Genomic DNA, 25418 nt, shown 5'->3' on the forward strand with positions numbered 1-25418 from the left:
TGGTGAAGCCGATGTTTTCAGTTGTTGCTAAGTGATGTTTACCCTGACCAAGGACTTTGTGAGGCTCATGCTCTGCCAGGGAGGAGGGGAAGCCGGGAGGAAGCAGATGGGGCGCCTGACTCGGGCTAGCCAGGGAGGTATTCCATACCACAGCACGTCATGGCCGGGGTGGGGGGTAACTGGGAGTTACCCGGAAGGACAGGGGCTTCCGGGTGGAACTCGTCTTCCCTGCCGGTGGTATTGTATTCTCTTCCCTTGTTATTTTCCCTTATCATTGTTGTCGTTGGTGGTAGCAGTGATTTGTGTACATCGGTTGCTGGACTGTTCTTGTCTCAACCCGTGGGAGTTGCACTCTTTCGATCCTCCTCCCCGTTCCTCCGGGAGTGGGGGAGAACCCCGGTGGGGGGGGGACACGGACCTCGATTGTTGTCAGCTCGGCACCAGTCACTGGGAGTGAGTGAACAAGTTACCTGACTGGGTTTAAACCACGACAGTTCTTTTTGGCGCCCAACGTGGGGCTCGAGGGGTTGAGATAAGAACAGATCTGACTGGATTGGTAGTCACTCGTCACAATGCTGATTTATTGGCTCTCAAGGTTTTTCCTCTTGATCTCACAGTTTCAGTATATCATATCTTACGTCCATCCGGTATTTGCTGTATTAGTGTTTTTCAAGTGTGGGGCTTGGGCTAAGGTTTTTATCCCATTGTCTAAGCCTACAGCACCCGGGATTCCCAGGCGGTCTCCCATCCAAGTACTAACCGAGCCCGACCCTGCTTAGCTTCCGAGATCAGACGAGATCGGGCGTTTTCAGGGTGGTGTGGCCGTAGGCTTAGACACCACTTTGGTGGTGTAGCTGCTGTGGGGAAGTGCTGGGTCGACTCCTTCTCCCAAAGGAAAAAAAAAACAAACATGACTGCTACTGCTGAACCCAGGACAAAAATGAAGAAGATTCTATCACGCTGACATGGTCTCAGAAAAATTGTCAGAACTTAGAAACAAGAAAGAAAAAGTTGCAAGATATGATGGATTACATCTCACACTACACAAAAGCTTAACATGTGAAGGCATAACAGCACAGTGTATGGTTTGTCTGGATAGAAGATTTCTTTACCATATAGGCTTGTCTCTGCAGGAACAGGCACTTGGAAACCACTTTCAGAATTTCTGCTCCAAACCCTTTCTATCATGGAAATAACAGTTGATCAGTCTGTAGTAGAAAGTCATCAACTCTAGAAAATTGACTAACATGCCTAACACTCAGTTACTCCAAAACCATTTTATTCTTTGTTATTGGTTATTCTTACAGTATAAACCAACATCTTTGATGCCTCTTCAATCTGTATGCTAAACTGATGAAATAGGCTGAATTGTGAAGCATCTCTTGTCCCTGCACTGAGGGATTAATGCAGAAGATCATGCTTCAAACTCTGGAATCTTCAGTCTAGTAAGAGGTTGTTAAACACTCAAACACCAACTAATGGCACTCTTGGCTTTGAGTAAATAGAGACAAAAATGGATGGAATATCTTTTAAAATTCATAGAGTGTCAAATTATTTTAGACACAATGTTGTGATGATGTTCCTATAATTTAGCTAACAAAATTATTTCTATACTACTACATCTTGGAGCTAAGAGCTTCAAACTGAAAATTCCTGTAAATGCTATCCCTAGAGTGCAGAACTCAGTGTGGATCAGAAGCCATGCAAATACAAAAATGCAGTAAAAATTAATACAGTTACTGAAGAAAGTATATTCAAATTTATTGAAAATAAAGCATCTCCTAGTTTTCAAGTATCTTCTACCTGCTATTCTACTATCTCATTTTCACATTAGATCACCTGCCTGGTATCATAACATCACCAGTCAACAATTACAAAGCAGCCAAGCACTTTCAATTAAGAAAGTAATGCTGTATCTGAATTTTCAATCAAGCCCTATTTCTCCTGATCTAATCAGTCAATAAAAACTGCGGAAAGAAATATTTATGCCTGTTGAGGTATCTTTAAACTGGTGTTATCAATAGTGCACCTTTCTCTAAAAAAAAAACCAAAAACAAAATAAATCAAGGAACAGTGGGGCTGATGCACCCTCAGCAAGTTTGCCAATGACACCAAGCTGTGTGGTTCAGTTGATACCCTGGAGGGAAGGAATGTCATCCAGAGGGACCTTGACATGATTGTGAGGTGGGCTGATGCCAACCTCATGAGGTTTAACCATGCCAAGTGCAAGGTCCTACACCTGGGTCGGAGCAATCCCAGGCACAGCCACTGGCTGGGCAGAGAAGAGATTCAGAGCAGCCCTGCAGAGAAGGACTTGGGGGTGCTGGTTGATGAGAAAATGAACATGAGCCGGCTTCAGTGTGCGCTCGCAGCCCAGAAAGACAACCGCATCCTGGGCTGCATCAAAAGGAGCATGACCAGCAGGTCGAAGGAGGTGATCCTGCCCCTGTACTCTGCTCTTGTGAGACCTCACCTGGAGTATTGTGTGCAGTTCTGGTGTCCTCAACATAAAAAGGACATGGAACTGTTGGAAGAAGTCCAGAGAAGGGCCACGAGGATGATCAGGGGACTGGAGCACCTCCCGTATGAAGACAGGCTGAGAAAGTTGTGGCTGTTCAGCCTGGAGAAGAGAAGGCTGTGTGGAGACCTCATAGCAGCCTTCCAGTATCTGAAGGGGGCCTGTAAAGATGCTGGGGAGGGACTCTTCATTAGGGACTGCAGTGATAGGACAAGGGGTAACGGGTTAAAATTTAAACAGGGGAAGTTTAGATTGGATATAAGGAGGAAGTTCTTTACTGTAAGGGTGGTGAGGCACTGGAATGGGTTGCTTAAGGTAGTTGTGAATGCTCCATCCCTGGCAGTGTTCAAGGCCAGGTTGGACAAAGCCTTGGGTGACATGGTTTAGCATGAGGTATCCCTGCCCATGGCAGGGGGGTTGGAACTTGATGATCTTAAGGTTCTTTCCAACCCTAACTAGTCTACGGTTCTATGAACCAACACATTTAAATCAATATCAACTCTCTTAAAAGACACTGAAAAATCTGAGATTGTTTTGTTATTTAAGTATGAAGGAAAAAGTCATGCACCTGAAGCAGTCTAGTAGTATCTCACAGTATGTACCCTAGCTGAGAACATTTATTCTACGGTACGGTAGTGGAGAACAGGATTCTGAAAGCTTTGTAAATCTAATAATCACAGAATGAAATAACTTTCCATATCACTGTAAAAATAAATGTGTAGTATTTTGTGAGAGCTCTCCGTCTAAACAGTATTTCAGATACAAGTTATATTAAAATCATGTACATACTGAAAATGTTATCTTGATATAATGAGGAGAAAATGTTCTAAACTTTATCAACAACCTCTGGGCAAGTTCATCGGGTTTATCAGTTCGTAAAAAAATTGCCCAGTTACACATTAAAAATATTATCAAGTCTCTCTCAAGCATCACCACTTGTTTGCACAGTTCATTAATGCTGTGATCCAGGTGAGTCACTAAGCATTAGCTAGAAGTAGTAGTAACCCATTAAAATATGAAGCAATGCCAGCTAACTAATTTCTCTTCTCTCATTCATGTTCAGTGATGTTATCTTTTTTTCTTTTCTTTAAAGTAAGAGCTCAGAAGTGCTTTAGAAGATGAAAACAGAAGTTTTTGTTAAGTCAGGTTTCCTTCAGGAAGAATTCTATGGCCACAAATTACAGCTGTAAGAATGGAGTAAGGAACTTACTCAAATGCCAAGATAAACCAAAGCTCCTAGATCTCTAAGCACATGCTAAAAATTACTTTAGAACATAAGCTCTTCCCCTCCACCTCCTGCCCTCAGACTATTTGCAAACTTCAAATTTTTGGTGCTTAATGTGAATCAACTCTTGCATTAGGGTGCTCATCTGCTAAAAGAAAGGTAAGATGTCCATGACAAACTTATTATAGTTGATGACATATACCAAAAGGATTTTTTCTTGCCTTTTATTGGAACCAGGTAAGTCACATACGAAACATCTGTTTGGCGTAGGTAAGTAAATACTTATTTATTGAAAGCCATAAGGATTAGCATCTGGAAAACTTAAAGAGGATATAGCAGGTAAATGCACGGCTTTTTCCACAAAATATGATCCTTTCCTACAAAACCACAGTACAAATGTTTCCATTTTTTATTTTGAAGTTTCTGGCCTTACATCTTATTCCATACAGTACAGTGAAAATAAAACTAAGAAAAAGCATGGGAAATGGAAGGTTATTTGAATTTCTGATTCCTCTGAGCAGCAATGCCATTCAGGAGGAGAATAACACATATACTGACATCTGTTTAGGGTGCAGGAAAGTAAGCCTAACTGAGTGGGGTAAATACATGCTAGGTAATAATACAAAGTGGACCGACTGGAACATTTTGCCTTCAAGGATTTAACATCTGATGACAGAATGAGCAGAAATTGCTGGGCAATAAATATTAATATGTAAAGTCTGCAAGGGGGAGAGATAGTGGTGGCCATACCAGCAACAGAGTAATACTTTACATTAAAACAACTAAAGTAGGTTTGGCCATTTGACTCTTACATCATCCCAGGTGGAATACACTGGGCTATTACATAGTGACTACAAGTTTTAGACACATCCAGTAACTCCCGTACGGAGCCACGGAGGGTTGGAGAGTCATTGCTTGACTTAGTCCTAATCCTACATACCACAAGGAGTAGCTGAGGTAGGAAGAGACCTCTGCATATCATTTAGTTCAAACCCACTGTCCAAGCAAGGTCACCTTGAGACAGTTACTCAGGACTGTGTCCAGTCAGGTTCCAAGTATCTCCAAGGATGGAGACACCACAATCTTTCTGGGACCTGTGCCAGTGCTCTGTTGCCCTCACAGAGAGTTTTTATTGTGTAAGCAGAATTTCTTGTATTTCAATCTGTGATCAGTGCCTCTTGTCCTGCCACTCACTAGCACTGAGAAGAGTCTGCCTTGATCTTCTTTACACTGCTCACTGCCCCCATATTTACACACATTGACAAGATCCACCCCCAAGGCCTCTCTTCTGAACAGTCCCAGTTCTCTCAGCTTCTAATCATATGTCATATACTTGATGGCCTTAATCATCTTGGTCACCCTTTGCTGGACTTGTTCCAGTCTGTCCTTGTCCCTCATATGCTGGGGAGCTCAGAACTGGACCCAGCACTTCAGATGTGGCCTCACCAGTGCCACACTCTTTCCAATGCAGCCAAGGAGGCTGCTGGCCTTCTTTGCCAAGACATTGAAAAACAGTTTTTTGAAGGACTTCTACACCTTCAGGGATAACAGATTTTGTAAGTTTCCATGGATTTAAGAGCAGACAAATCGGCAAAAAAGAAATTCATTGATGATTAATAAACACAATAAGCTACAATATCACAAGATGTCCCTGAACAAAACTGTAAGCTTGGTGAGTTGGATGTGGAAGATGTACTGTGTATTTCCTCTATCCCTATGCTTAAAGCATCCCTTTTTGACTGTTGAAGCTATTAGGTTAGATAGACCTCTGGCTCTGATGTAGGACTGTTCTTAGGCATTATAGAATGCTACATGATTTCTAGAGCATATTATCTTACATCCACTGCAGTTACTTACCAAATTTCTGAATTAATTTATGAAAGATTGAAGTTTATAAAAGATGGAAGATTGTGTAAATAAACAACACTGTTAAAAATTACCAGTTCAGAACTTGTTTCAGTTAAGTGGTGGGAAAAGCCCCTGAAGAAAAATACAATGAAGAATTTACCTCATACCCCAATTAAAAAAACTCCCAAACTCAGAATGGTACTTAAAGGTGAAATGTTTCTTAGTGTACAAAGACCCTTCAGTTTTTTAGCATTGTTTCAGAAACTGCAGGACAGAGATGCTGGAGTATCCAGATACATCCAACACGGCAACAGTATTACAGACACTCTTTCAGTTCTTCAAATCAGCAATATAATCAAAGGATAGAGATGACAATTTTACAGGCCACTATTTTACTGCTCTCCAGAAATTTTCATATCATGCATACCACTGACCAGCTTTTCCAGATACCTGATATATTCATGTTTTGTAAAGTCTGTTTAAGAATCTCTTACTTTCAACTGCATCAGTTGAGATGTACTTGATAATACAGTTCTAGGATAATCACCTAAATACTTCGTATTTTCCCCTCTTTTGACATGCAAGTCCTCACATAGTTCAAAGCACATTTTTACACTAAGAAAAAGCTCCAGAGAGCTATTCCTACAGGGCACAAATGATGTTCCTAAAAACCATTCATTCATGTTAGGGTGTACTTCATAAATGGTGGCACTATGTAATGGGACTTACGAACCAGCAACAAATAAAACACACATTAATCAACAGTCCATTGAATAAATGAAGCAATCTTCATTATTAACAGATGATAAGTTCTAGCAGTTGCTGTTCTATAGGTTGCAAAGGATAAGGACAGCATAGCAAAAGCGTTCAAACAGCAGTTGTTATTTCATAAGAAAATACCATGGTTTGCAAATCTGCAAGAATCTTCTTTCAAAATGTCAATTTACATATAGTTTAGTCATCAAATTTAATCTTTTTCCCTTGGAATGCTGTAATTTGAGACATTTGTTCGTTGCGTCTCTTGCTTGCTTCCCATGATGGATGAAGAGGCTGCTCCAAAAATGCTTGCTTATTGTCACATTTAACACCTGCAGCTTTTACAAATGGTTGCTTCTTGAACTGTGGTTCCTTTTTATAAAGAGCTGTGCAAGAAGTACAAAATAAATCAGTAACTATATAATGAACCTTCATGAAAATATGCTAAAACTGCCTTGGAATTGCAGATATTTTCAACAAATTCTTAATGAGCCATGGAGAACACATTCTTCTGAATGTTCACAGCAACATTTCCTCACCTTGCAGCCCAGTAAATTATCACTTGGTAGACTGCAGATATTTAAGATTTATTATTACTGACTGCATTCAAAATTTGTGTAGACCAATATTCAGCAGTCTCAACTCTCTTCTTCACATAAACCAATGAGATATTACACAGTGTAACTCAATATGACTGAAATGATACCCTTCAGCCAATGAATTAAAAAATGGTACCATATACTATAAATGGAATAAAATATCGAAGGAGCTACTGAAGGAACTACTCAAGAGATAAACTACTTGTTAAATATCATAATCTGACACCTTTTCCTGTGCATGGGTAACACTAACTACTCAACATGAAGTCAGACAGGAAGGGACTTTCCCGTATAAACCCTACTTTAAGTATGTCTAATATTCAAAAACAGGTAATAGTAAATGATACCAACAGATTAAAATGAAAGCTCAACAATTTGACTATTTTAACAACAAACGTTAAAATGTGTGCTACAAAACTGAAATGAAACAAAACACAGCCTATCATGATTAGACTGCAGAGGCAACAAAATCTCAAGATGTTTTTACTCTTACAACTTTACCAGGTTAAGTAATACATACCTGTTCTTTCATTTTTGTGAGACTGGTCTTTTGTATTTCTAAAAATAAAAAGAGAATTTAGGATTTTTCAATAGTCTTGTAAGATAACAAACACTTGTGACTAAAGAACTGTCATCACCAAAACACTCATGCAATGATTTTTCCAGCAAAATGTGCCAAACCCCTTATATATTGATTTCTCTTTGCTAATAAAAAGCAAAAATAGAAGTATTTACTTTAGGTCTCTTCAGGAATCCTTCTTATTTGGGAAGGGCTAATAAAAATCACAGTCATCTGTATTACTGGGAAGAAAGGAGGAAATAGAGAACATAACAATGAGAAAAAATTACCTTCTCTTTTGAGATTTCTGATTAGAGGCAGACAAAGAACTGCAGAACACTGATTCTAGCTTGCTTGCTTTTGCATGTGGCTTTCCTTCTTCCATGATCAAATATTGCTCTGCCCTAGCCACTGTGTTCTTTTCTTTCTTCACTATGTTCTTCTGAAGTCCATCCTTTGCTTTTACTGAAGAAAGAGCAGTAACTGCTGCTAACTTTTTCTTTCTTTTTACTTTGCCAATGAAGAAATCATCATTGCTGTCAGTGTCAGAATCTGATGACTGGTTATAAAACCTCTCTTCAGTACTATCATCAAAGTACTCCTCTTCATTAGGATGTTTCTGGTCTCTATCATCAATTTTTATTGCATTTAATTTGTTCAAGCTTGTATTTTCTTTCCTTGTTTGATAGCCAAGTTTCCTTCCCATTTTATTCTGGCTGACTGCTTGCATTTCTACTGCCTGAAACGAAGATTTTTCTAGAACACATGCTCTCTTAATTTCTACAGCTTTCTGCTCAGATTCACTCTCACAGGGCTCTTCAGCAACCTCATCAGTTTCTATGTTCATACTATTTTTTGTTTTGTGTTCACATCCTTGCTGTTTTTGAGCTAGTTGAAGAGCCTGGTCATCCACAATGCTATTGAAATGTGCTGATTTAGGCTCTTCTTCTGACGTAGCCTTTTTCGAATAAGTGGCTTTGTCTGGGTTCTTTCTTGCATCCTTAAAAGCTTTTACAGCAGCTATACAAAGGACAGAAGGAAAATCTTTTGTTGCAGCTACACATGAGTTTATGTATATTATTTTAATATAATAAAACACTTTTGCAAGTTAAAATATGTTCCACAAGATAAGCAGAAATGGAATTTCCTTATCAACCATTTACTGAACACATGCGACAAGAAATACGTCAGAGTCAAGCTGTGTCATGGAGGTTTAAACTGAATATTAGGAAAAATTTCTTCACAGAGGGTGATCAGGCATTGGAACAGGCTGCGCAGGGCAGCAGTGGGGTCACTGACCCTGGAAATGTTCACGAACCATGCAGACGCCCTTAGGGACATGGTTTAGAGGTGGACTTGGCAGTCCTGGGGTAATGGTCAGACTTTATGATCTTAAAAGTCTTTTCCAACCTAGTTGAGTCTATGATTGATTCTAAAGATAACCCAGGTACAGGGTGGTCAGGAAAAGCCAGGAAGCAAATCTGAAATTATCTGCAACTGAATACACTGTTAAACTCGGGTTTAACTCTGAACTCTTCCAACAGCAAATAATCTGTAGCTGATAATCATGTTTATTTAGGGCACTTCTTTGCATGTAAAAACTGCAAACAAATAGTAACTAAATTGCTCAGATATAATGAAATGGGTATTTGTACCTGACTCCTTTTCAACATCAATTTTAGTTGGAAAATTTGAGTTTAAAGAGAACAGGAGATAACCTAAAGGACAGATTCCCTAGGGATTCTGGGGACAGTTTCCAGGGAAGTTTAAGGGAGTCATTGCAAAACCTTTTAGCTGCTTTTGGGAACCCACCTGTAGTGCTCCTTTTGCCTTTTTATCTGCATGTTACTGTGCTTACTGCCAATTCAGTCTTATTTAATTTAGAGATACTCTGTTATATCCACTAAATTTTTAGAATTTTTTCAGTTCCCATTATAAGCCCTACTTATCAGGTCCTATACTCTTAAATGTCATATAGCCTACTGTCACGAATAAACTCGTTTTAATCAATATAAATGACTACAAGCTTGCAACACTTGGTTCACTGCAGCTAGTCACGGTAATTACTACAGATGTTATTCAGTTTTCTTTTTATACTGGTTGTTCATGTCAGGAATATATAGGAACAAGGTAACGCACCAGTAAGTTACTGAAGTCAAAAACAAGTAATGTAATATTTCATACCTTTAAGTTCAACAAATCTGGGTTTCAAGGTGGGGTGTGTTGCAAGTCTTGCAATGGCTCGCTCTGTTGCAGTACAGTTTGGCTTTACAAAATAAATTCAAAGGCACAAAGTCAATAAAACGGTGGATACTTATACAGGTCTGTATCAGTTATGCTACAATACACACTAATGTAATTCTGGACTATTAACTAAACAAGAGGAAAGGCTTATGACACTGTAATATTTGATTTTTTTTTCATTCAAAATGAGGAAAAATGTGACTGCCCGAATACTGGCAGAAATGTAGCACACATGTAAGCAAAACTGTTCTCAGGTACTGAATATGGGTAATGTGATTTTTATTTTAAAAGCATAACAGACACATCTTTCAGAGTTAACACACTGATTTTACATTCACTGTTTCTTGTACATGTAAAGCAAATTCATGAATCTACTGAATAAAGAACACCATAGTGGCAGAAGACATTCTGCATGAAAGAATACAAGCAGCTTGCAAGAAGTGCAGTATGAATGCCATGAAAGTAGACAAAATGACACAGCAGGTATTGAAGAAAAATACATTAAACATATTTAAGAGGCAATGGCGAACCTGATCTTTTAGACAAACAATCCTGAATTTGATGTGGCAGAATACCAAAACTTTTTAGACTGATTCAAAGAACAAACATGATCTTCATGCTTTAATTTGAAAAAAAAAAGGAGAAAAGTAGGAATTGCTTCTATGTCTGACTTTTCCTTTTATATATTAGAAGTCACAGGTATGGCACATTATGAAAGCTACCTCATTTTCAGATTAAGTGTCATCACTCTGCTTAAAGAACAACATGAGAGGTGTTTAAGGCTTTTCCAAAGACAGCTATGTTGTCTTTTTTTGAAGGGAGGGAAAGGAGGTGTAAAAAGTTTGCAAAACACAAACTCAGCAGGAAGATTTCTTTAAGCCTCCAGTGGAATTCTTTTGGAAAGAGGAGAAAAGACACACCTTCCTCCTTTTCTCCTACTGGTACTATGATGGATGTATTTCTCAACTGTTGCTACTTGTGATTTGAGCCATATGCTGCAGTAAGTACCACAGCAGAGGCCACACGAACCAACTGCTGACGAGTCTCATAAAGAACCAGGTAAGAGCCCTGTGACCCAACCTGAGCTGACTTTGGTGCCCAGCAACTCAGCAGAACATGTTATCTCTCCTGCCCTCAACAAACACTGCAACTGATGAGCCCAAGTCACAGGTATGTAAACAGCAGAGAATAAAGGGTGGAGATTGTACAGGCTTTGCCTTGGGAAGGAGGTAACTTTCTCCATAATGGCCAAGAAGGTACTGTGCTTTGGATTTGTGACTAAAGCATTTTAGAGTTGATAATGTAGAGAAATGAAGGATACTGATCACTTAGCATGATTTACTTAGCGTAAGTAGCTATTGGCACTCAAGCCTTAGGCTGCAGGCTGTAAACTTTAACCTAGTTAAGTAAAAGGAGGCCCCAGTGCTGGTTCATGATGGAATATAAGGAAGCGAGGAAGGCCACTACGCTTGTCAGCAGAAGGTACAATCTTCAAGATAAGAAATCACCTGCCTGGAGTGAATGAAGGGACCCACTGAGGAACAGGAAGACCCCAGACCTTAATATTACCTCTGTCTGGAATTGTCACAAGAGCAGTGGGTAGTTTAGATTATAAGGGTATAACTGCCCTTACATGGTTTTCTTTGTTCAGGGTGCCTACGGAGGCACCCAGCTTAAGCTGTTTCTTACCAATGTACCGAAAAGCTGGTTAGTCTGCTTGGGAGTCTGCTCAGGGAATCCTAAACTTGAGCCAAACAGGGAAAAAAGTCTGCATTGAGTGTGTGTGTGTTTGTGCCTATGGAGTCAATATGGAGCACTCACTGGTTCACTAGAGCCACCCACCACAAAGGGACTATGAGACCTTGTAGTTAAATTCTCAGCTGGTATGAATGTGACTCCTTGATTGTGTGATGAGTCCTTTTTCCCTAACATGTAAGATACCAATGATTCAGTTATTGCTGAGTACTGCTTGCACAACACCAAGGCCTTCTTTGTTTCTCACTCTGCCCTCCCAAAAAGCAGCCAGGGGGAAGGAAACACAGCTGGGATAGCTGATATGAACTGACCAAAACTATATTCCATTTCGTATCAAGTCATGCTCAGCAATAAAAGCTCAAGGCAAGGAAAAGGAAAAAGGGGTATGTTTGTGGTTATGGCATTTGTCTTCTCAAGTAACTGTTCCATGAAATGAAGCCCTGCTTTCTGTGATGTGGCTAAACATCTAGGGGCTGATGGGAAGTAGTGAATTAATTTCTTATTCTCCTTTGCTTGCACACGGTTTTGCTTCACTTATTGAAATGTCTTTATCTCAAGCTACAAGTTGTCTGACTTTTGTTCTCCTGATGCTATCCCCATCCTGCAGGAGTGGGGTGAGTAAGCAGCTGCTGCTGGGTGCTTAGCTGCTGGCTGGGGTCAAACCATGACACAAACACTACCTAATACATCAGCAATGCATGTTTAAGGTAACTGATTTGCTTGACATAAGATTTCTCAGCGGGGATCTTACTTGTTTGCATGTGCATTTTCTTTCAGCAGAATTTTGACATTTAGTATAAACTTATGTATTCACTGCATAGAGATGGATGCTTTGTGCCAACTACTAGTTCAACACAGTCACTTTCAGTGCACTGGTCTGAAGGAAATGGAACAGAAGATGACACTACAGCTACACCAGAGCCAGTACTTCTAAATGCAAAACCATTTAATTAGTTTGCAAAATGTAAATCTTGTTCCTCAACCAATGCAAAAGCAAATGCCATTTTTATTTCTTCTGCTGTAGTTCTAGAGCCTACAAAATATATCCAGGGTGTGTTCAATCATATTTCATATTTGAAGTGCAGAGCATCTGAGAAATTGAGTACTTTCCTTTCTCCTGAATTCTCTGCTATTACTATTTCTTCAGGTCAAGAAAAACTGGAAAAATATTTTCTCTGTAGACTGTCTACAGAACTACGAACACTGGCCAGAGGAGATGGGTCAAAAGATGGGTTCATTTCCAAGGACCACAGAGTGGCTTACTCTGGGGCTAGCCTAGCTCTGAGAACTTGAAATCTGAATTTTGATCCCCATGTGACAGTGCTGCAGGCTGCCACCAGATTCCTGGGACAGCAAGCTCACATTTCTAAGATCAAATGGTATTTTCTTTGGAGATTGTTCTATAGCTGGAAAATCTATTTCTGAACTTAATTAATACACTTTTCCCCTCAGCTACTTCCTGTGGGTTTTGAAAGAATATACCATGAAGTTCAGAAAGCAGCAGCAGCTTCTGTGCAACATCTGGTGTCCCTTAATTCGTATATTTATAGAAAGGGTTTAAGCTTATACATGCCAATCCATATGGAATAACCACATTTTTTCCTTATAGCAAAATACAAACACTATTCACACTGACAGTAGCCAACAAACATACAATATGACACATTCTTTAAAATCTCCCATTTTTCTGCTTTTTTGGCACATTCAATGCTCACTTTATTTTTTCTTAAGTATTTTCCAGTATATAAGAACCTTGGCAGAAAATAACAGAAAAACATCAGCTATATTTATAGCATATACCCCTTCTGCCTCCTACTGCCCCCATTATGTTTAATTACAAAGACACTGGAATCATACATATTTATTTTCACATGTTCTTGTTATTTCTTGTATTATTTTACACTATTATTTTTTTTTCACTCAAGAATGTCCTAGGTACTTTCCTTAGGAACTCATTCAGTGTGCAACTAAGGTGCTGCGAAGTGAACAAAGCAACTGAGCAGTACACAGCCACTTTTCAGTGAAAAGTTGCAGGCTACATACAGAACCACCTGAAAGTCAGAGTCTCCTCACACTTTATCTTGGTAAGTGATGCATTATTTCCCTATATAGTAGTAAAAACGTCTATCATCACTGCTACGTTTCATTAAACTCCATGTAGACATTTAACTGATTTCACTGTATTTTTAAATCTCTTAGAATGAAAAGGAACCAAAACTGCATAAACAGGCATTCTTCATTCTGAATATCAGATGTGCTCAGAGAGGCACAGGCCTCAAAACATAACCTGTCAGTCATACCATAATAAAGCAGCAGATGTGTAACTTACTCATGTGCAAACACACATACACAGACAAACTGTACTATGTGGCAATGACTGAGAAGAGTATGGACATTATAAACTTACTAAGAGAGACTCACAATGCAAGTTTTGAGATATGGAATGGCTCTGAGGGCTGGCAGAACTGGGTAAAAAAAACCAAAGCCAAAAACGAAGCAGCAGCATAATGGAAACCTCAGGAGATGTTTTTGTGGATAGTACCTGTTTCATACAATCGCAGGCGATAAAAGTGAGAAAAAGAAACTCAAGTGTCTTGAATCGGAGCCTTGGGGCAGGAGTTGATAGGAATACCTTATTACCATGCTTAAGACGACAGCATCAGGAAAAATAAAAGGTCAGAAACCTGGGATTAACTTGGGAACATGAAAAGGAGACTTCAAATCATTGGTTCATTCCAGTTACTCTTCATGTTCGAATCTATTTTTGTTTATACTCTCTCTTCTATAATTGTAATAATAGGAAAAAAAGGCCAGGTTGGATGGGGCTTTGAGCAACCTAGTCTAGTGGAAGGTGCTCCTGCCCATGGCAGTGGGGTTGGAACTGGATGATCTTTAAGATCTCTTCCAACACAAACGATTCTGAAGAGCTCATACTTCTATTTTTTTCGATTGACTTTTTTATGAAAGGGTCTCACCAGCAACAAGACTGCTACCAGAAAAGTGTACCACTGCAAAGACTACTACTATAATTTCAGCTAGGTGTAAGGACAGTGCTGCTTGTAATGCCTGGTGGCCCTGCATCTGTCACTTTAGATCATTGCTCAGTTATTTAAATTAATGACATGCAAATAGAGACATTCAGGGACCCCACTAACAAGTACTCAGTAAAAAAAACCTATGACACAAAAAGTAACCTTGAATCAATCATACTCAAGTTCCTAAACTAATGGGAAATGTAGTTTAATGTTGAGTGTAACAGCCTGATTTTAAGCAAAAAAAAATGGCAGTGATAATGTTAACCAGCGTAAGCATAAAATCCCATAAAAATAAACCCCAATTCTGGGCCAAAACAAGATATCATCACAATACCCTTTGTAGCAGCTTAGGAGAAGTGACTCTCTACTAAAAAAAAACAAAACAAACTCCAAACAAAAAGCCCAACAGAAAACCTGTTAATCCACACGCTCCTCCTAGAGCTCTGACTAGTTACAGCTGCCCTTCATAATAGCAGATGTGGTTAATGTGGAGTCACAGGGTAGCTGAAGGCGCCAAATCATGGCTGCCACCCAACTCCATCCCATGACCTCATACTGCTTTGGAATACAACCCTGGAGAAAAGTTACTTTCTGACTGTGAAATGCTGCTAGCTCTCCCCCTTCCTTTATGTCTGTGAGACATACAGCACATGATTTATGGCTATCAGACATGAAGATTTTGTTATGAGAAGCAACCGGTTAATGCTATCACTCGTGGTAGCTCTGTTGTCTCTCTGCATCCAACAGCAAGAGATTGTTTGTTGACTGTGTCTTGCTTTGACAATAGAAGGATGGACCAACTAGGGGATGCAGTAAACTGGTCTCTGTTAGATACAGCAACAGTTTACAAGTGAGCGGTTCTCCCAAATACTGAAATAACAGAGAACAATCCCATAGCATTCAAAGGAGAGAAACATCAGCACTAAATGCTTCAAACTCCACAATGGGAATGGATAGCCCAAACCTGCCAGATTTATAATCAACTTTTACTCAGCTTTTACTCAACTTTCCCAATTTTCCACATAACATCAAAATGATGGTACAGGTATTATGAAGAAGTAGCTATACATGCCTAGTTAGCAAGAAAGGTTAAGAAGCTCTTACAGCAATTAATTCGGTATGGATCTTGGGAAATCATGCAAGTTGCAACATTTTTTTATTGGGCTATATGCAGTTTTTAAAATAGACTGATGAATAATTTCCAGTTGAAGGTAAAATGTATGTCCTAACAGATTCAAAGCCTTTGGAAAAACCCTCAGCAGGACAATGTCTTGTAAAAGAACAAGAGCAGAAAAACTTGAAAATTTCTTACAAAACTTCAAGATACATTAGTAAACCTGAAGTCCCCTTTGGCTTCTTCATTTATTTTCAACCATTGCTACAGCTTATATTAATTTATGTTGTTTTCTGTTACTGTGGTAATTCAACCACGAAAATATTTTGGTATTTACCTTTTTTATCTTGCAACCTGTGGTGGGTTAACCCTGGCTGGAGGGCAGCTGCCCACTTAAGCTGCTCTATCACTCCCCTTTCTCAGCTGTGCAGAGGTGAGAAAATACAACAAAAGGATGGTGGGACAAGATAAGGACAGGGAGAGATCATTCACTTGTTACCATCACAGGCAAAACACACTCGACTTGGGGAAAACTTAATCTATTGCCAACCAAATCAGAGGCAGGTAGAGAAATAAAATCTAAATCTTAAAATACCTTGCCCCCATTCCTCCCTTCTTCACTGGCTCAACTTCATTCCCAAATTCTCTACCTCCTCCGTGCCAGCAGCACATGGGAAAGGGGAATGGGGACTGTGGTCAGTTCATCACACATTATTTCTTCCGGTCCTTCCTTCTCACACTCTTCCCCTGATCCACTGTGGGTCCCTCCCATGGCAAACAGTCCTCCATAAACTTCCTCAATGTGAGCCCTTCTCACAAGCTGCAGTTCTTCATGAACTGCTCCAGTGTGGGCCCCTTTCACGGGATGAAGCCCTTCAGGAACAGGCTGCTCCAAGTGTGGGTCCCTGTGAGGTCACAAGTCCTGCAGCAAACCTGCTTCAGCTCAGGTTCCTCTCTCCATGGGGTCACAGCTCCTGTCAGCACCCTGCTTCAGTGTGGGCTGCTCATGGTGTCACAGCCTCCTTTAGGAGTCCCCCTGCTCTGGTGTGGGGTCCTCCATGGGCTGCAGGTGCACAGCTGCCTCACCATGGGCTGCACCATGGGCTGCAGGGGACTCTCTGCTCCAGTGCCTGGAGCACCATCTCAACCTGGTGAAGAAACAGCTTGGTGTCTGCAGAGCTTCTGCTCTCACATATTCCCACTCCTTTCCCTGGCTGCAACCACTTCTGCTCAGTAACTTTCTGCCATTATTAAATACATTATCGCAGAGGTGCTCCCATCATCATTGATGGGATCGGCCTTGGCCAGTGGTGGGTCCGACTTGGAGCTGGTTGACACTGGTGCCATCGGACGTGGAGAAGCTGCTAGCAGCTTCTCAAAGAAGCCACCCCCATAGTCCCTCTGCTACCAAAACCTTTTCATGCAAACCTCATATACAGCATTATGGAAGCTGAATACCCGTAGCAACATGGCGTGTATGCTGGACAACCTTCTCAAATGCAGAACTGCACACAATAGAAGGCAGAGGTCTGGAGAATCTAACTGACGTTGCATTGACAGCATTAGCACTGACTGTCAATTCATCACGGACCTTCCGGACTCTTGAATCCAGGATCTGGGGACAGCATGACAGTCTTCTAAATACTATCAAGGTGCATACACTGCTCTGAATTAATCTGTAGGTCTGGACCAAAGCTATTCTTTTCCCTATAATTTGTTCACTTGCACTTACCTACACTCCAACATCCATTTTGGCTTGTCTTTTATCAAAAAGAATTATTAAGTATAAACTATTTCAACCATTGCCTCCTCCTGTTTTAAAATAAGATTTCAAAATAGACCATAAATTCAAACAGAAAACAATTGCTGCTGCATGCATGATAAAAAATATCTATTATCCAAGCATCTGAAAAAGTTCAAAGGCTCTTTAGGAAGCCTAGCACTTCACAAGTATTAGAAGACCATATTTAACTGGAACATAAAAGAGTCGGTAAAGTTCTTTGGATTACCCTGTCACAACTAATTTAGCCAACCGTACAAGTGTGAGGTAAATTCCTTGTCTTCAGATAGGTAAATAGTCAAGTTGAAATGGAGTAATTCATCCCAAACTACCACAGGGAACTACAGCATAGCTTGGCATAAACTCCTATAATTGTCTCAAGAAAGAAAAGTCAGAGCAAAAAAATCCAGAATAAAGCAGGCATAGATTCTTAATTATCTCCTCATGGAGAACAGGGTAAACTCTAGGTATAAGCTGAAAAAACAAGACTGTGGACAGCTCAAATGCTAACTCTTCCTTACTTCTTCCAGGGCTAGTAAGAAAATGTCTATACTATTTGTATAGTTTGGCATCCCACAAAATCAACACACACATTTTTTAAGAGAAAAATGTTAACTTCTAAACGTTATGCAAGAGAACATTAAGGGAGCACTGTGCCAACTCCCTCCCCCCCAGTTGTAGTCTAACTCATTGTGACTACCAGCACTGAAACCTCTGCTGGCCTTTGAGACAATCGAAGCATGCTGAACATCATGCTACAGAAAAAATATGTCTATGATGTGGACAAATCATACTAAGAAAGTACACTGGAAAGCTAAACATGACGAAACAGAAAACCTGAAACAAAAAATGTACTTCAGGGGAACAGAAACAAAATGCATCTTGGATAACAGGCAGTAGCTGTGAACAATACAAAGAGAAAGGTCTTAGCCATAAAATTCAGACAGACCTTTTCAGAGAACATAATGAAATTTGGAGGAAAGGTTGCCCATAAATTAGTTTGACAACCACTGTATATCAGATCTGAAACCACAGCTGACTTGCAGAAAAATGAAGTCGATAGATCTTTTGCTAGTAACTAGCCATCTAGAACGAGGGTCTGGAGACTCAAAATAGGCAGCTGTTTATTTACTCCAAACAGGGAATTATGCTGGCTAATCTCAAAATGAAATCTGAAACAACTACTATTTGGGAAAACATAATTTTAAAGGTTGAGTAATTATCTGTTATAGAAATGAGAACAGAAACACAGCACAGACCACCCACACTCAGGCAGTGCTGCAAGCCGGGCAGGAAACAGAACTCTCCAAGTTTGCTACAACCTGAATGCATCTGAGCTCCTAAGATCCAGCTGCAAATGACGGGCCTGTCCAAAAACTGTGTGGAAGCACGTGGTTGTAAATAAACAGACACAGGGATGAGCTCCATATTATTAAAACTATTTAATGGGCCAAGAAGTTGACAGCATTCTGCCTTGGATGAACCTGAGAAGTTTCAGAATTGAGATACCCACCAGTATCTTTATGAAGTCAATCTGCTGACAAAACTCTGTACCAAACTCCCAGGAATGTAATCTTAAGACATCCTTACAATATTTCATGTAAAACGGATACTCAAACTGAAATTATCACTTGTCAGATGCAACCTGATACAGCACCATATATATATGCACATATGAAAGACAGTTTAGAACAGAGAAAATAGACATACTTCAGATCTTAAAATTTAAAACAGAGGCAGAGCTTCAAAACCAACTAATATTTGAGAGCTTGAAAATGAAGCTCCTATTTAATCAGGTATATTTAGATAATTTACAACATAAAAGATTTATGCCTGCCAACAAACCCTGTCTTTCTCAGAACTTTACATTTACAAACATATATACCACATATATCCATATATAACTGTTGTCAGGTGTCAGTGTCTTCAGATAAAACGCTTGGGAGAGATGTGTTTCAGTTCAGAGCACTGCTGAAGGATCTAAATATAAAAGCCAGGGACTTGATGACTTAACTTTACAAATGCTGCACACACTAACCAGGGGTAGGCCATGCTATTCAAAACAAGACTGAGTTTCTTGGCATACCACATTGCAATTTGTGTGCACAACTGAAAACAGATTTCTTTTAATCTATATATTTTTCAGCCACTTTCTGAAAAAGAAAATGGAAATAGAAATTCAGTTCACCAAAAAAACTATTAAAACATCTGAGATAAACATACCAGTTCTTTGGCATCAAAATTTTCCATCATTAAATTTATTGAGGGAGTATATGCATTCAAAACTTATTTTAATGATAAACACATGTCAGATATATATGGAAGCCCTGATATTACTTGAGCATATCAGAAGATGATGGATGTAAAATACATGGAAATCCTGGATGTTCACATTTTGTATTTCACTGTATGGCACACAGAACAGTCACCTTTATGCTCAGAGGCTCTTGGCCATCTTCTGGGCCATTACATTATTATTACTTAACTCTGGCATGCAGAATTTCCCTAATGTGTAACCACTCAAACATTTCAATCATTATGCAGTTATTTGAATGCTAAACCCAAGAAAAACTAGACAATCACCCTTTAAATTGAATGCTGTTACACTTTCACTAACTGACTAGTTACTCATGTTTCCCATACATTCTCTTACCTAGTAATCTTGCCATAGAGGGGCAATATGATGTAAACTTATGCTCTCATCTTACCAAGCTGTACCTTTCTAATGTAGCCAGTCCTAGCAGCTACATTCATTGACATTCAAATAGGTGAATTTCTTTTCTTTTTTTGAAGAGAATTCCACTAATGTAAGAACACCTAACTTTCTGTTTTTAAAAGTTCAAGCAATAGTGCCTCCAGCACTTTTCATCTAACTTTCCAATATTAACAGACTGATTGGGCATACTGAGCTGAAGAGCCTTTTTTTTTTTTTTTTTTTAGGCTTTTATTTTAATGAATCTTATTTTCTTAATTCTGAGTTGCAACACTTTAAAAAGAGATCTGGATAGGAAAGAGGGGAAGAAATCAGACTAGTTTTGTACTTCATTTTTATATGACATATAATGAAAAACTGATAGTTTCATTTATAAAAATAAGAGCAAAAGAGAGCAGCAGTTGTTTTTCATTTTTAGAAATATCAAGAACGTAATTTTTTTTCCATGATTTTGTAATGCAATTCTGAGTCACACTAAAAAGCATATATGCAAAAAGAGCTTTTCCAGTTAGTAATGTGTGAGCAGCTCTCAGCCCTTAAAATAAGTGGTTACAATTGTATAATATAACATTTAAAGTCATCTGGACACTTTAAGTCCTCTAAGCAACCAAACTAATGAAACATTTAAACTCATGTATATTCTAATTTACATCCTCTCTTCTTGCACTTACATTCAGTGCCAACTCTATGGTGCTTCTTAAAACAAGATCAAGCAGCAATGAACAATGGCCACCTTTCTCTCAGTGGTACACTGATCTTGGTTTCCCACACACACTAAAAAAACCCTTGCTAGAAGTTAATGTTTTTAAAACCACCTCCAGTAACCCTGGCTGCAATTGCTCAATAGGTACTAATACCAATACATAGAGGATTAGCAGGAAAACACTCTCCTTTCTTATTTCGTTGAGCATATCCTCCTTTCCCCTTCATGTGGATCAACTTTATAAACTGATTACTTACCCTATGGATGCATACAAAGGATGAAATTCTAAGATTCCATCTTTAATACCTAAATGAGTTAAAGGTAACTGAAAACTCTATTATTATCCATCCTAAATTCGTAGCTTCTCCAATCTCAGTTAACATTTTCTGTTTGCTACCATAATTCTCACTGGAGGCTGTAGTACATTTGTAGTACCCAATTTTTATGACAGTTGTAACTTCCATTCAAAAGGCTTCTTAGTGCTTCTCATTTCCTGTAATGAGCAAGAGTGCTGTTTGACTTAAAATACAGTGCTCCCCAACACAGCGCCACCATGCACATACATCCTACCCCGTTATCCGTGTAAAGACTGCATCTGTTGAAGACCTGGTGGAAGGAAGATACCTACTCTGTCTGTGATGATGTTGCATGTCAAGTATCCTAGTTGCCCTCTGCTAACTTTTTAGGTTCAAGGGCTGGTATGAAAGCATTCATAAATTACACTCTTTCTCTGTAGCTTAGCATTGGAGGTGCCAATCAGCTGGCACTGCAGGCAGTCTGATTTACCTTCACTCTTTACTGGACCAAGCTGCCTGGTACTAGTTTGACTATGATGCTCACCATTCCTCTCCAGCTTTCTCTTGCACCAAAGGTTCCCCAGACACCTGGATCTCTCTATTTTATATCATGCTCTCACCCATTCACTGAGATTCTGGACCTTTGCCCTGCCTTTTGGCCACTGTATGCAAATCTGAACAATACTGTGGAGAAGGACACCAAGCAGATTCTGGACCTTACTTTATTTAAACCAAAACACAGCCCAAACCTTGAGATCTTATTATGCTACATTTTTAAACTGGTGTCCCCCCTCCCCCCCCTCCCGTAGGAAAGCACAAAGCGAACTGACTCCCAGTAAGCTTTATTGACAACAATAGGCCTGCCCACATTCTGGTCTGACACACCAAATTAATGAAATTAAAATATTCAAATCAAAGCAATCACATCGCTTTTGAATTTGAGTCTTGTATTTTAATCTTGAACAGTCAGTTCAGCCAGGCAACAAAATCAGGTAATACAGCTTCACAGGAATGCAAATGAGTGGTAAAAAAAAATCCCTGAACCAGTAATATAAAATTTGACAGGAGACAGCCTTTATGTGTCAGAGATAAACACAGTACATCTGTGAAAAACTGCCAAAGTTACTAGCTGTTTATTTCAATACCAAATTTTTAAAAGATTCTTTCCATAATGGACAAAATCTGAGCTGTAATTAAACTGGGATTACTGCTATTGCAGCTGTTGAAGATGGTGGTAACTTTGGTCTACCTTCTTGCTCTCAATTGGTGGCACAACCCTACCGAGGTACATGTGTGGCAGCTTAGTCTGAATGCAAAGGGACTAATGAAGAAAAGACCTACAAATTGTCACAAAGAGAGTAAGCAAAAGATAGAGTGTGTGTGAAGAACGGCCACCCAAAGGTGGGAACGCAATAGACAGAACACAGGACAGACAGGAGACTGAAGTCTCCCATTGGAAGTCTGGGAAATGAATGGCCCTGGCTGGACTAGCAGACAGACGGACAATTGGGTAGAGTAGTAGGTGGGAGTAGAGTGGAAAGAGAGTTGTCAAAAACTGACAGTCTTATACTGATGTAAAACCTGAGTTGCAATCACAGCAATGGACTCTAGGCTCTAAAATATAGAGGAGTATATATAAAAGACATGCTGAACTGCTCACAGTTCAAGTGTTCGCATTTGGAAGATGAGGAACTTTCAGGAAAAGAAAACAAAAACCAATCCATCACACAGAGAAAGTATTTACACCTGAATGTGAAATTCTTCACTTTGTCAGTAGTCTGACGAAGACCACAGACGTTTCTGTTTAATGTTAACATCTGGTGCTTGACATGGAAAATTCTCAGGAAACAGTGGCTTCATAGATTCAGTGTAACTTCCATTCAAATAGAGTCAAAATGCCCAGGACAAAAAGAATTCAATGTTGCAACACTGATTCCCAGCATCGTATCAATTATTTTAGCCTGTGTTACAGGAAATTGTGCTATTAAATCAATGCAACAGATCTCCAAAAACGTAAGATATTGACAGATGCAGCTATTACATAGAGAAAAGTATATCTAGTATCTGAAATGCAAATGACATACCTTTATTTCCATATTGAAATAAGAAAGGATATAACATTTTAATGTGTAGGAAAATAAATACTGTTCTCAGCATAAACACACAGTTGGAGAATGGAAACATCTTTGGACTTACAGGATTAATAAATTCATTTTATAGACGTTTCCAATAGTTGATACTTAGAAAGGGGCCTGACAGGAGGAATGAGATGGAGAGTGTTAACAGAGTCCAGGTATGTGACTATTAAAAGCTATTAAGTAACAACATTTTCTTCCTACAATTATGCTCTGATTGTCTATAAGTAATTTCTAATTTAAGAAGAGTGTAACAGCAACGGTTTAGATGGCAGTTTTTATGGATTCTTCAAAAACCACCAGCCATTCACCCCCGCATTGACAAAATCAAACCACAAAACAGTGAAGTGAAAATAATTAATGAGAAGCATATTATACAAAGCTAATGGGCTATCACATCAATATTACACAAAAACCTGATTTATACAGTAGTTCTCTCCCTATGGTTTATGGATTGCATACTAAATATTTTCAGAAACAAAGAATGTTAAAAATCCATGCGTAATTATCTAGTTATGCTGCTATTAGAGGCACTAACAACAGAAGTAGACGTTTTATATCAATAATAACATCTATCTTAATCAGGAAGTTTTTGTAGTGAATAGAATTCTTCAGGGGGAACTTGGGGGAGAGAAGGAAGGAGGTTGTAGAAAAAATCCCCCAAAGCCCAAACGAAAGACAGCAACTATTCTTGTGCTTGATCCAAAGCCTCTGAAGTTAATGCCTCTGAAGTTAATGGAAAGTCTTCAATTAAACTGCAAGAGACTTTGCATCAGGCTCCTTTTATGATTTTGTGCATTTCTTCAGATCAAATCCACAGAGAAAACAGAGGTTTTATGTATTTTCTACTAGAAGGTACATCTTAAAGGTGAAGATCACAAGTATACACTTAGGATTGTCAGCTAAAACAGAAACCTTTATATTTTTAAGTTTAGAAAATGCAGATATGACTGTTCCTCCAAGGATGCAGATGTGTTTAAATCAAAAGCTCTACTCAGACTTTAATAAACTGCCTTTCATAGACTGTTGGTGTGAAATATGATTTCAGTGTAAATCTACAAAGAACATCATAAACCAGCACAAGCATGGTGACTACCCTGTCCTTGATCTTCTTTTGGTTGCTGATTTGAGAGAGATTTTGGACTGATAAAGAGACCAACCTCACGCCATCACCTGCAGAATTTAAAAAGGTGATATGAATCTGAGAAATGCTATTTTGATAATGTGATTCAAATACTCCTTTGGAAGACACAAAGGTAATGCATAATCAGCTCTGTCACGCTTTTTATCTTTGTCTGTCCTGGGCAGAAATACCCTTCTACCTCTTTCTCATGTCCTTCTTGCTAAAGGACTTCCTTAGTCCTGCACCAGAGATCCAGTGAATTCATAGAGGAGTTTAGGAGGTAAACAGGGTGTTCTCACATGTATCAAATGAGAGTTCTATTGCTTCGCATCATAGAAAACAGTTCTTATTACTGTTAGTATTTTAGCTGGTCGCCTGATCCAAATTCATTTGAGACATGTAGATAAAGAGACCTGAATATTAAACTCACTCACCCCTGAACTTTAAGTGTAGCATAACAGCCTCTGGATATCCATTAAAAATACATGGACCTGGGACTAGACAGCACTAATATTATCACTCCAAAATAATGTTAAGTCCAGCTGTCCTTATTAGGCCTTACGTTAGCAAGAAAAGAAAAAAAAAAAAAAAGCGCTCTTAATAGCTAGTAATGGCTTACATTTCTGGATTTCTGGTCCAGAAGAATTTCTCAACACACTTAGAAATTGTGGGAAGCTTTTCAGTAATCTTGAGCCACAGAGGGATGTGGCATGGCCCCAACAACCTCTGAAGCTCAGAAGATATTCAAAGTTTGCTCTGCAAGATCCTTTTTTCAGACAAGCATCTGCATGATTCAAACATGACAGGACTGAAGTTAAGAGGTGAAAATACAAGACTTAGTAGGAAAACGTGGAAAAGTACAAGACTTAGTAGGAAAAACTTCTCAGGGACCACAGATTGCATCTTCATGCAAAAAAAAGGAAACCTATGCTACTAAGGTTACGTGAAGAACGTATCTGGAAGCAAAAAACTGAGGATGTATTTATCATCTGGAAATGTCTGTTGGTATTTCTGC

At 39.2% G+C, this 25418-nt stretch overlaps 1 protein-coding gene and 1 non-coding gene across 2 annotated transcripts in view; both read right to left on the bottom strand.

Annotated features, from left to right (window-relative positions):
* Positions 1-711: 711 nt before the first annotated feature.
* LOC133277162 (5S ribosomal RNA) lies at positions 712-830 on the bottom strand. Its single transcript, XR_009746097.1, has one exon. It is a non-coding gene; the product is annotated as a 5S ribosomal RNA (ribosomal RNA).
* A 5130-nt stretch (positions 831-5960) lies between these two features.
* The window catches only part of SRFBP1 (serum response factor binding protein 1), a 71206-nt gene continuing 51748 nt past the window's right edge, over positions 5961-25418 (bottom strand). The window contains exons 5-8 of the mRNA XM_061468686.1: positions 9690-9771; positions 7796-8525; positions 7467-7504; positions 5961-6733 (exon numbers count right to left, since the gene is read on the bottom strand). Of these exons, the coding sequence (XP_061324670.1) occupies positions 6546-6733; positions 7467-7504; positions 7796-8525; positions 9690-9771 (1038 nt within the window). The 3' untranslated portion in view covers positions 5961-6545. The remainder of the gene's footprint in view (positions 6734-7466; positions 7505-7795; positions 8526-9689; positions 9772-25418) is intronic.

Source organism: Pezoporus flaviventris, unplaced genomic scaffold (assembly GCF_033815535.1).
Source record: "Pezoporus flaviventris isolate CSIRO_AGI_PZ_B2104156 unplaced genomic scaffold, CSIRO_AGI_Pfla_v1 ptg000050l, whole genome shotgun sequence".
Classification (NCBI taxonomy): domain Eukaryota; kingdom Metazoa; phylum Chordata; class Aves; order Psittaciformes; family Psittacidae; genus Pezoporus; species Pezoporus flaviventris.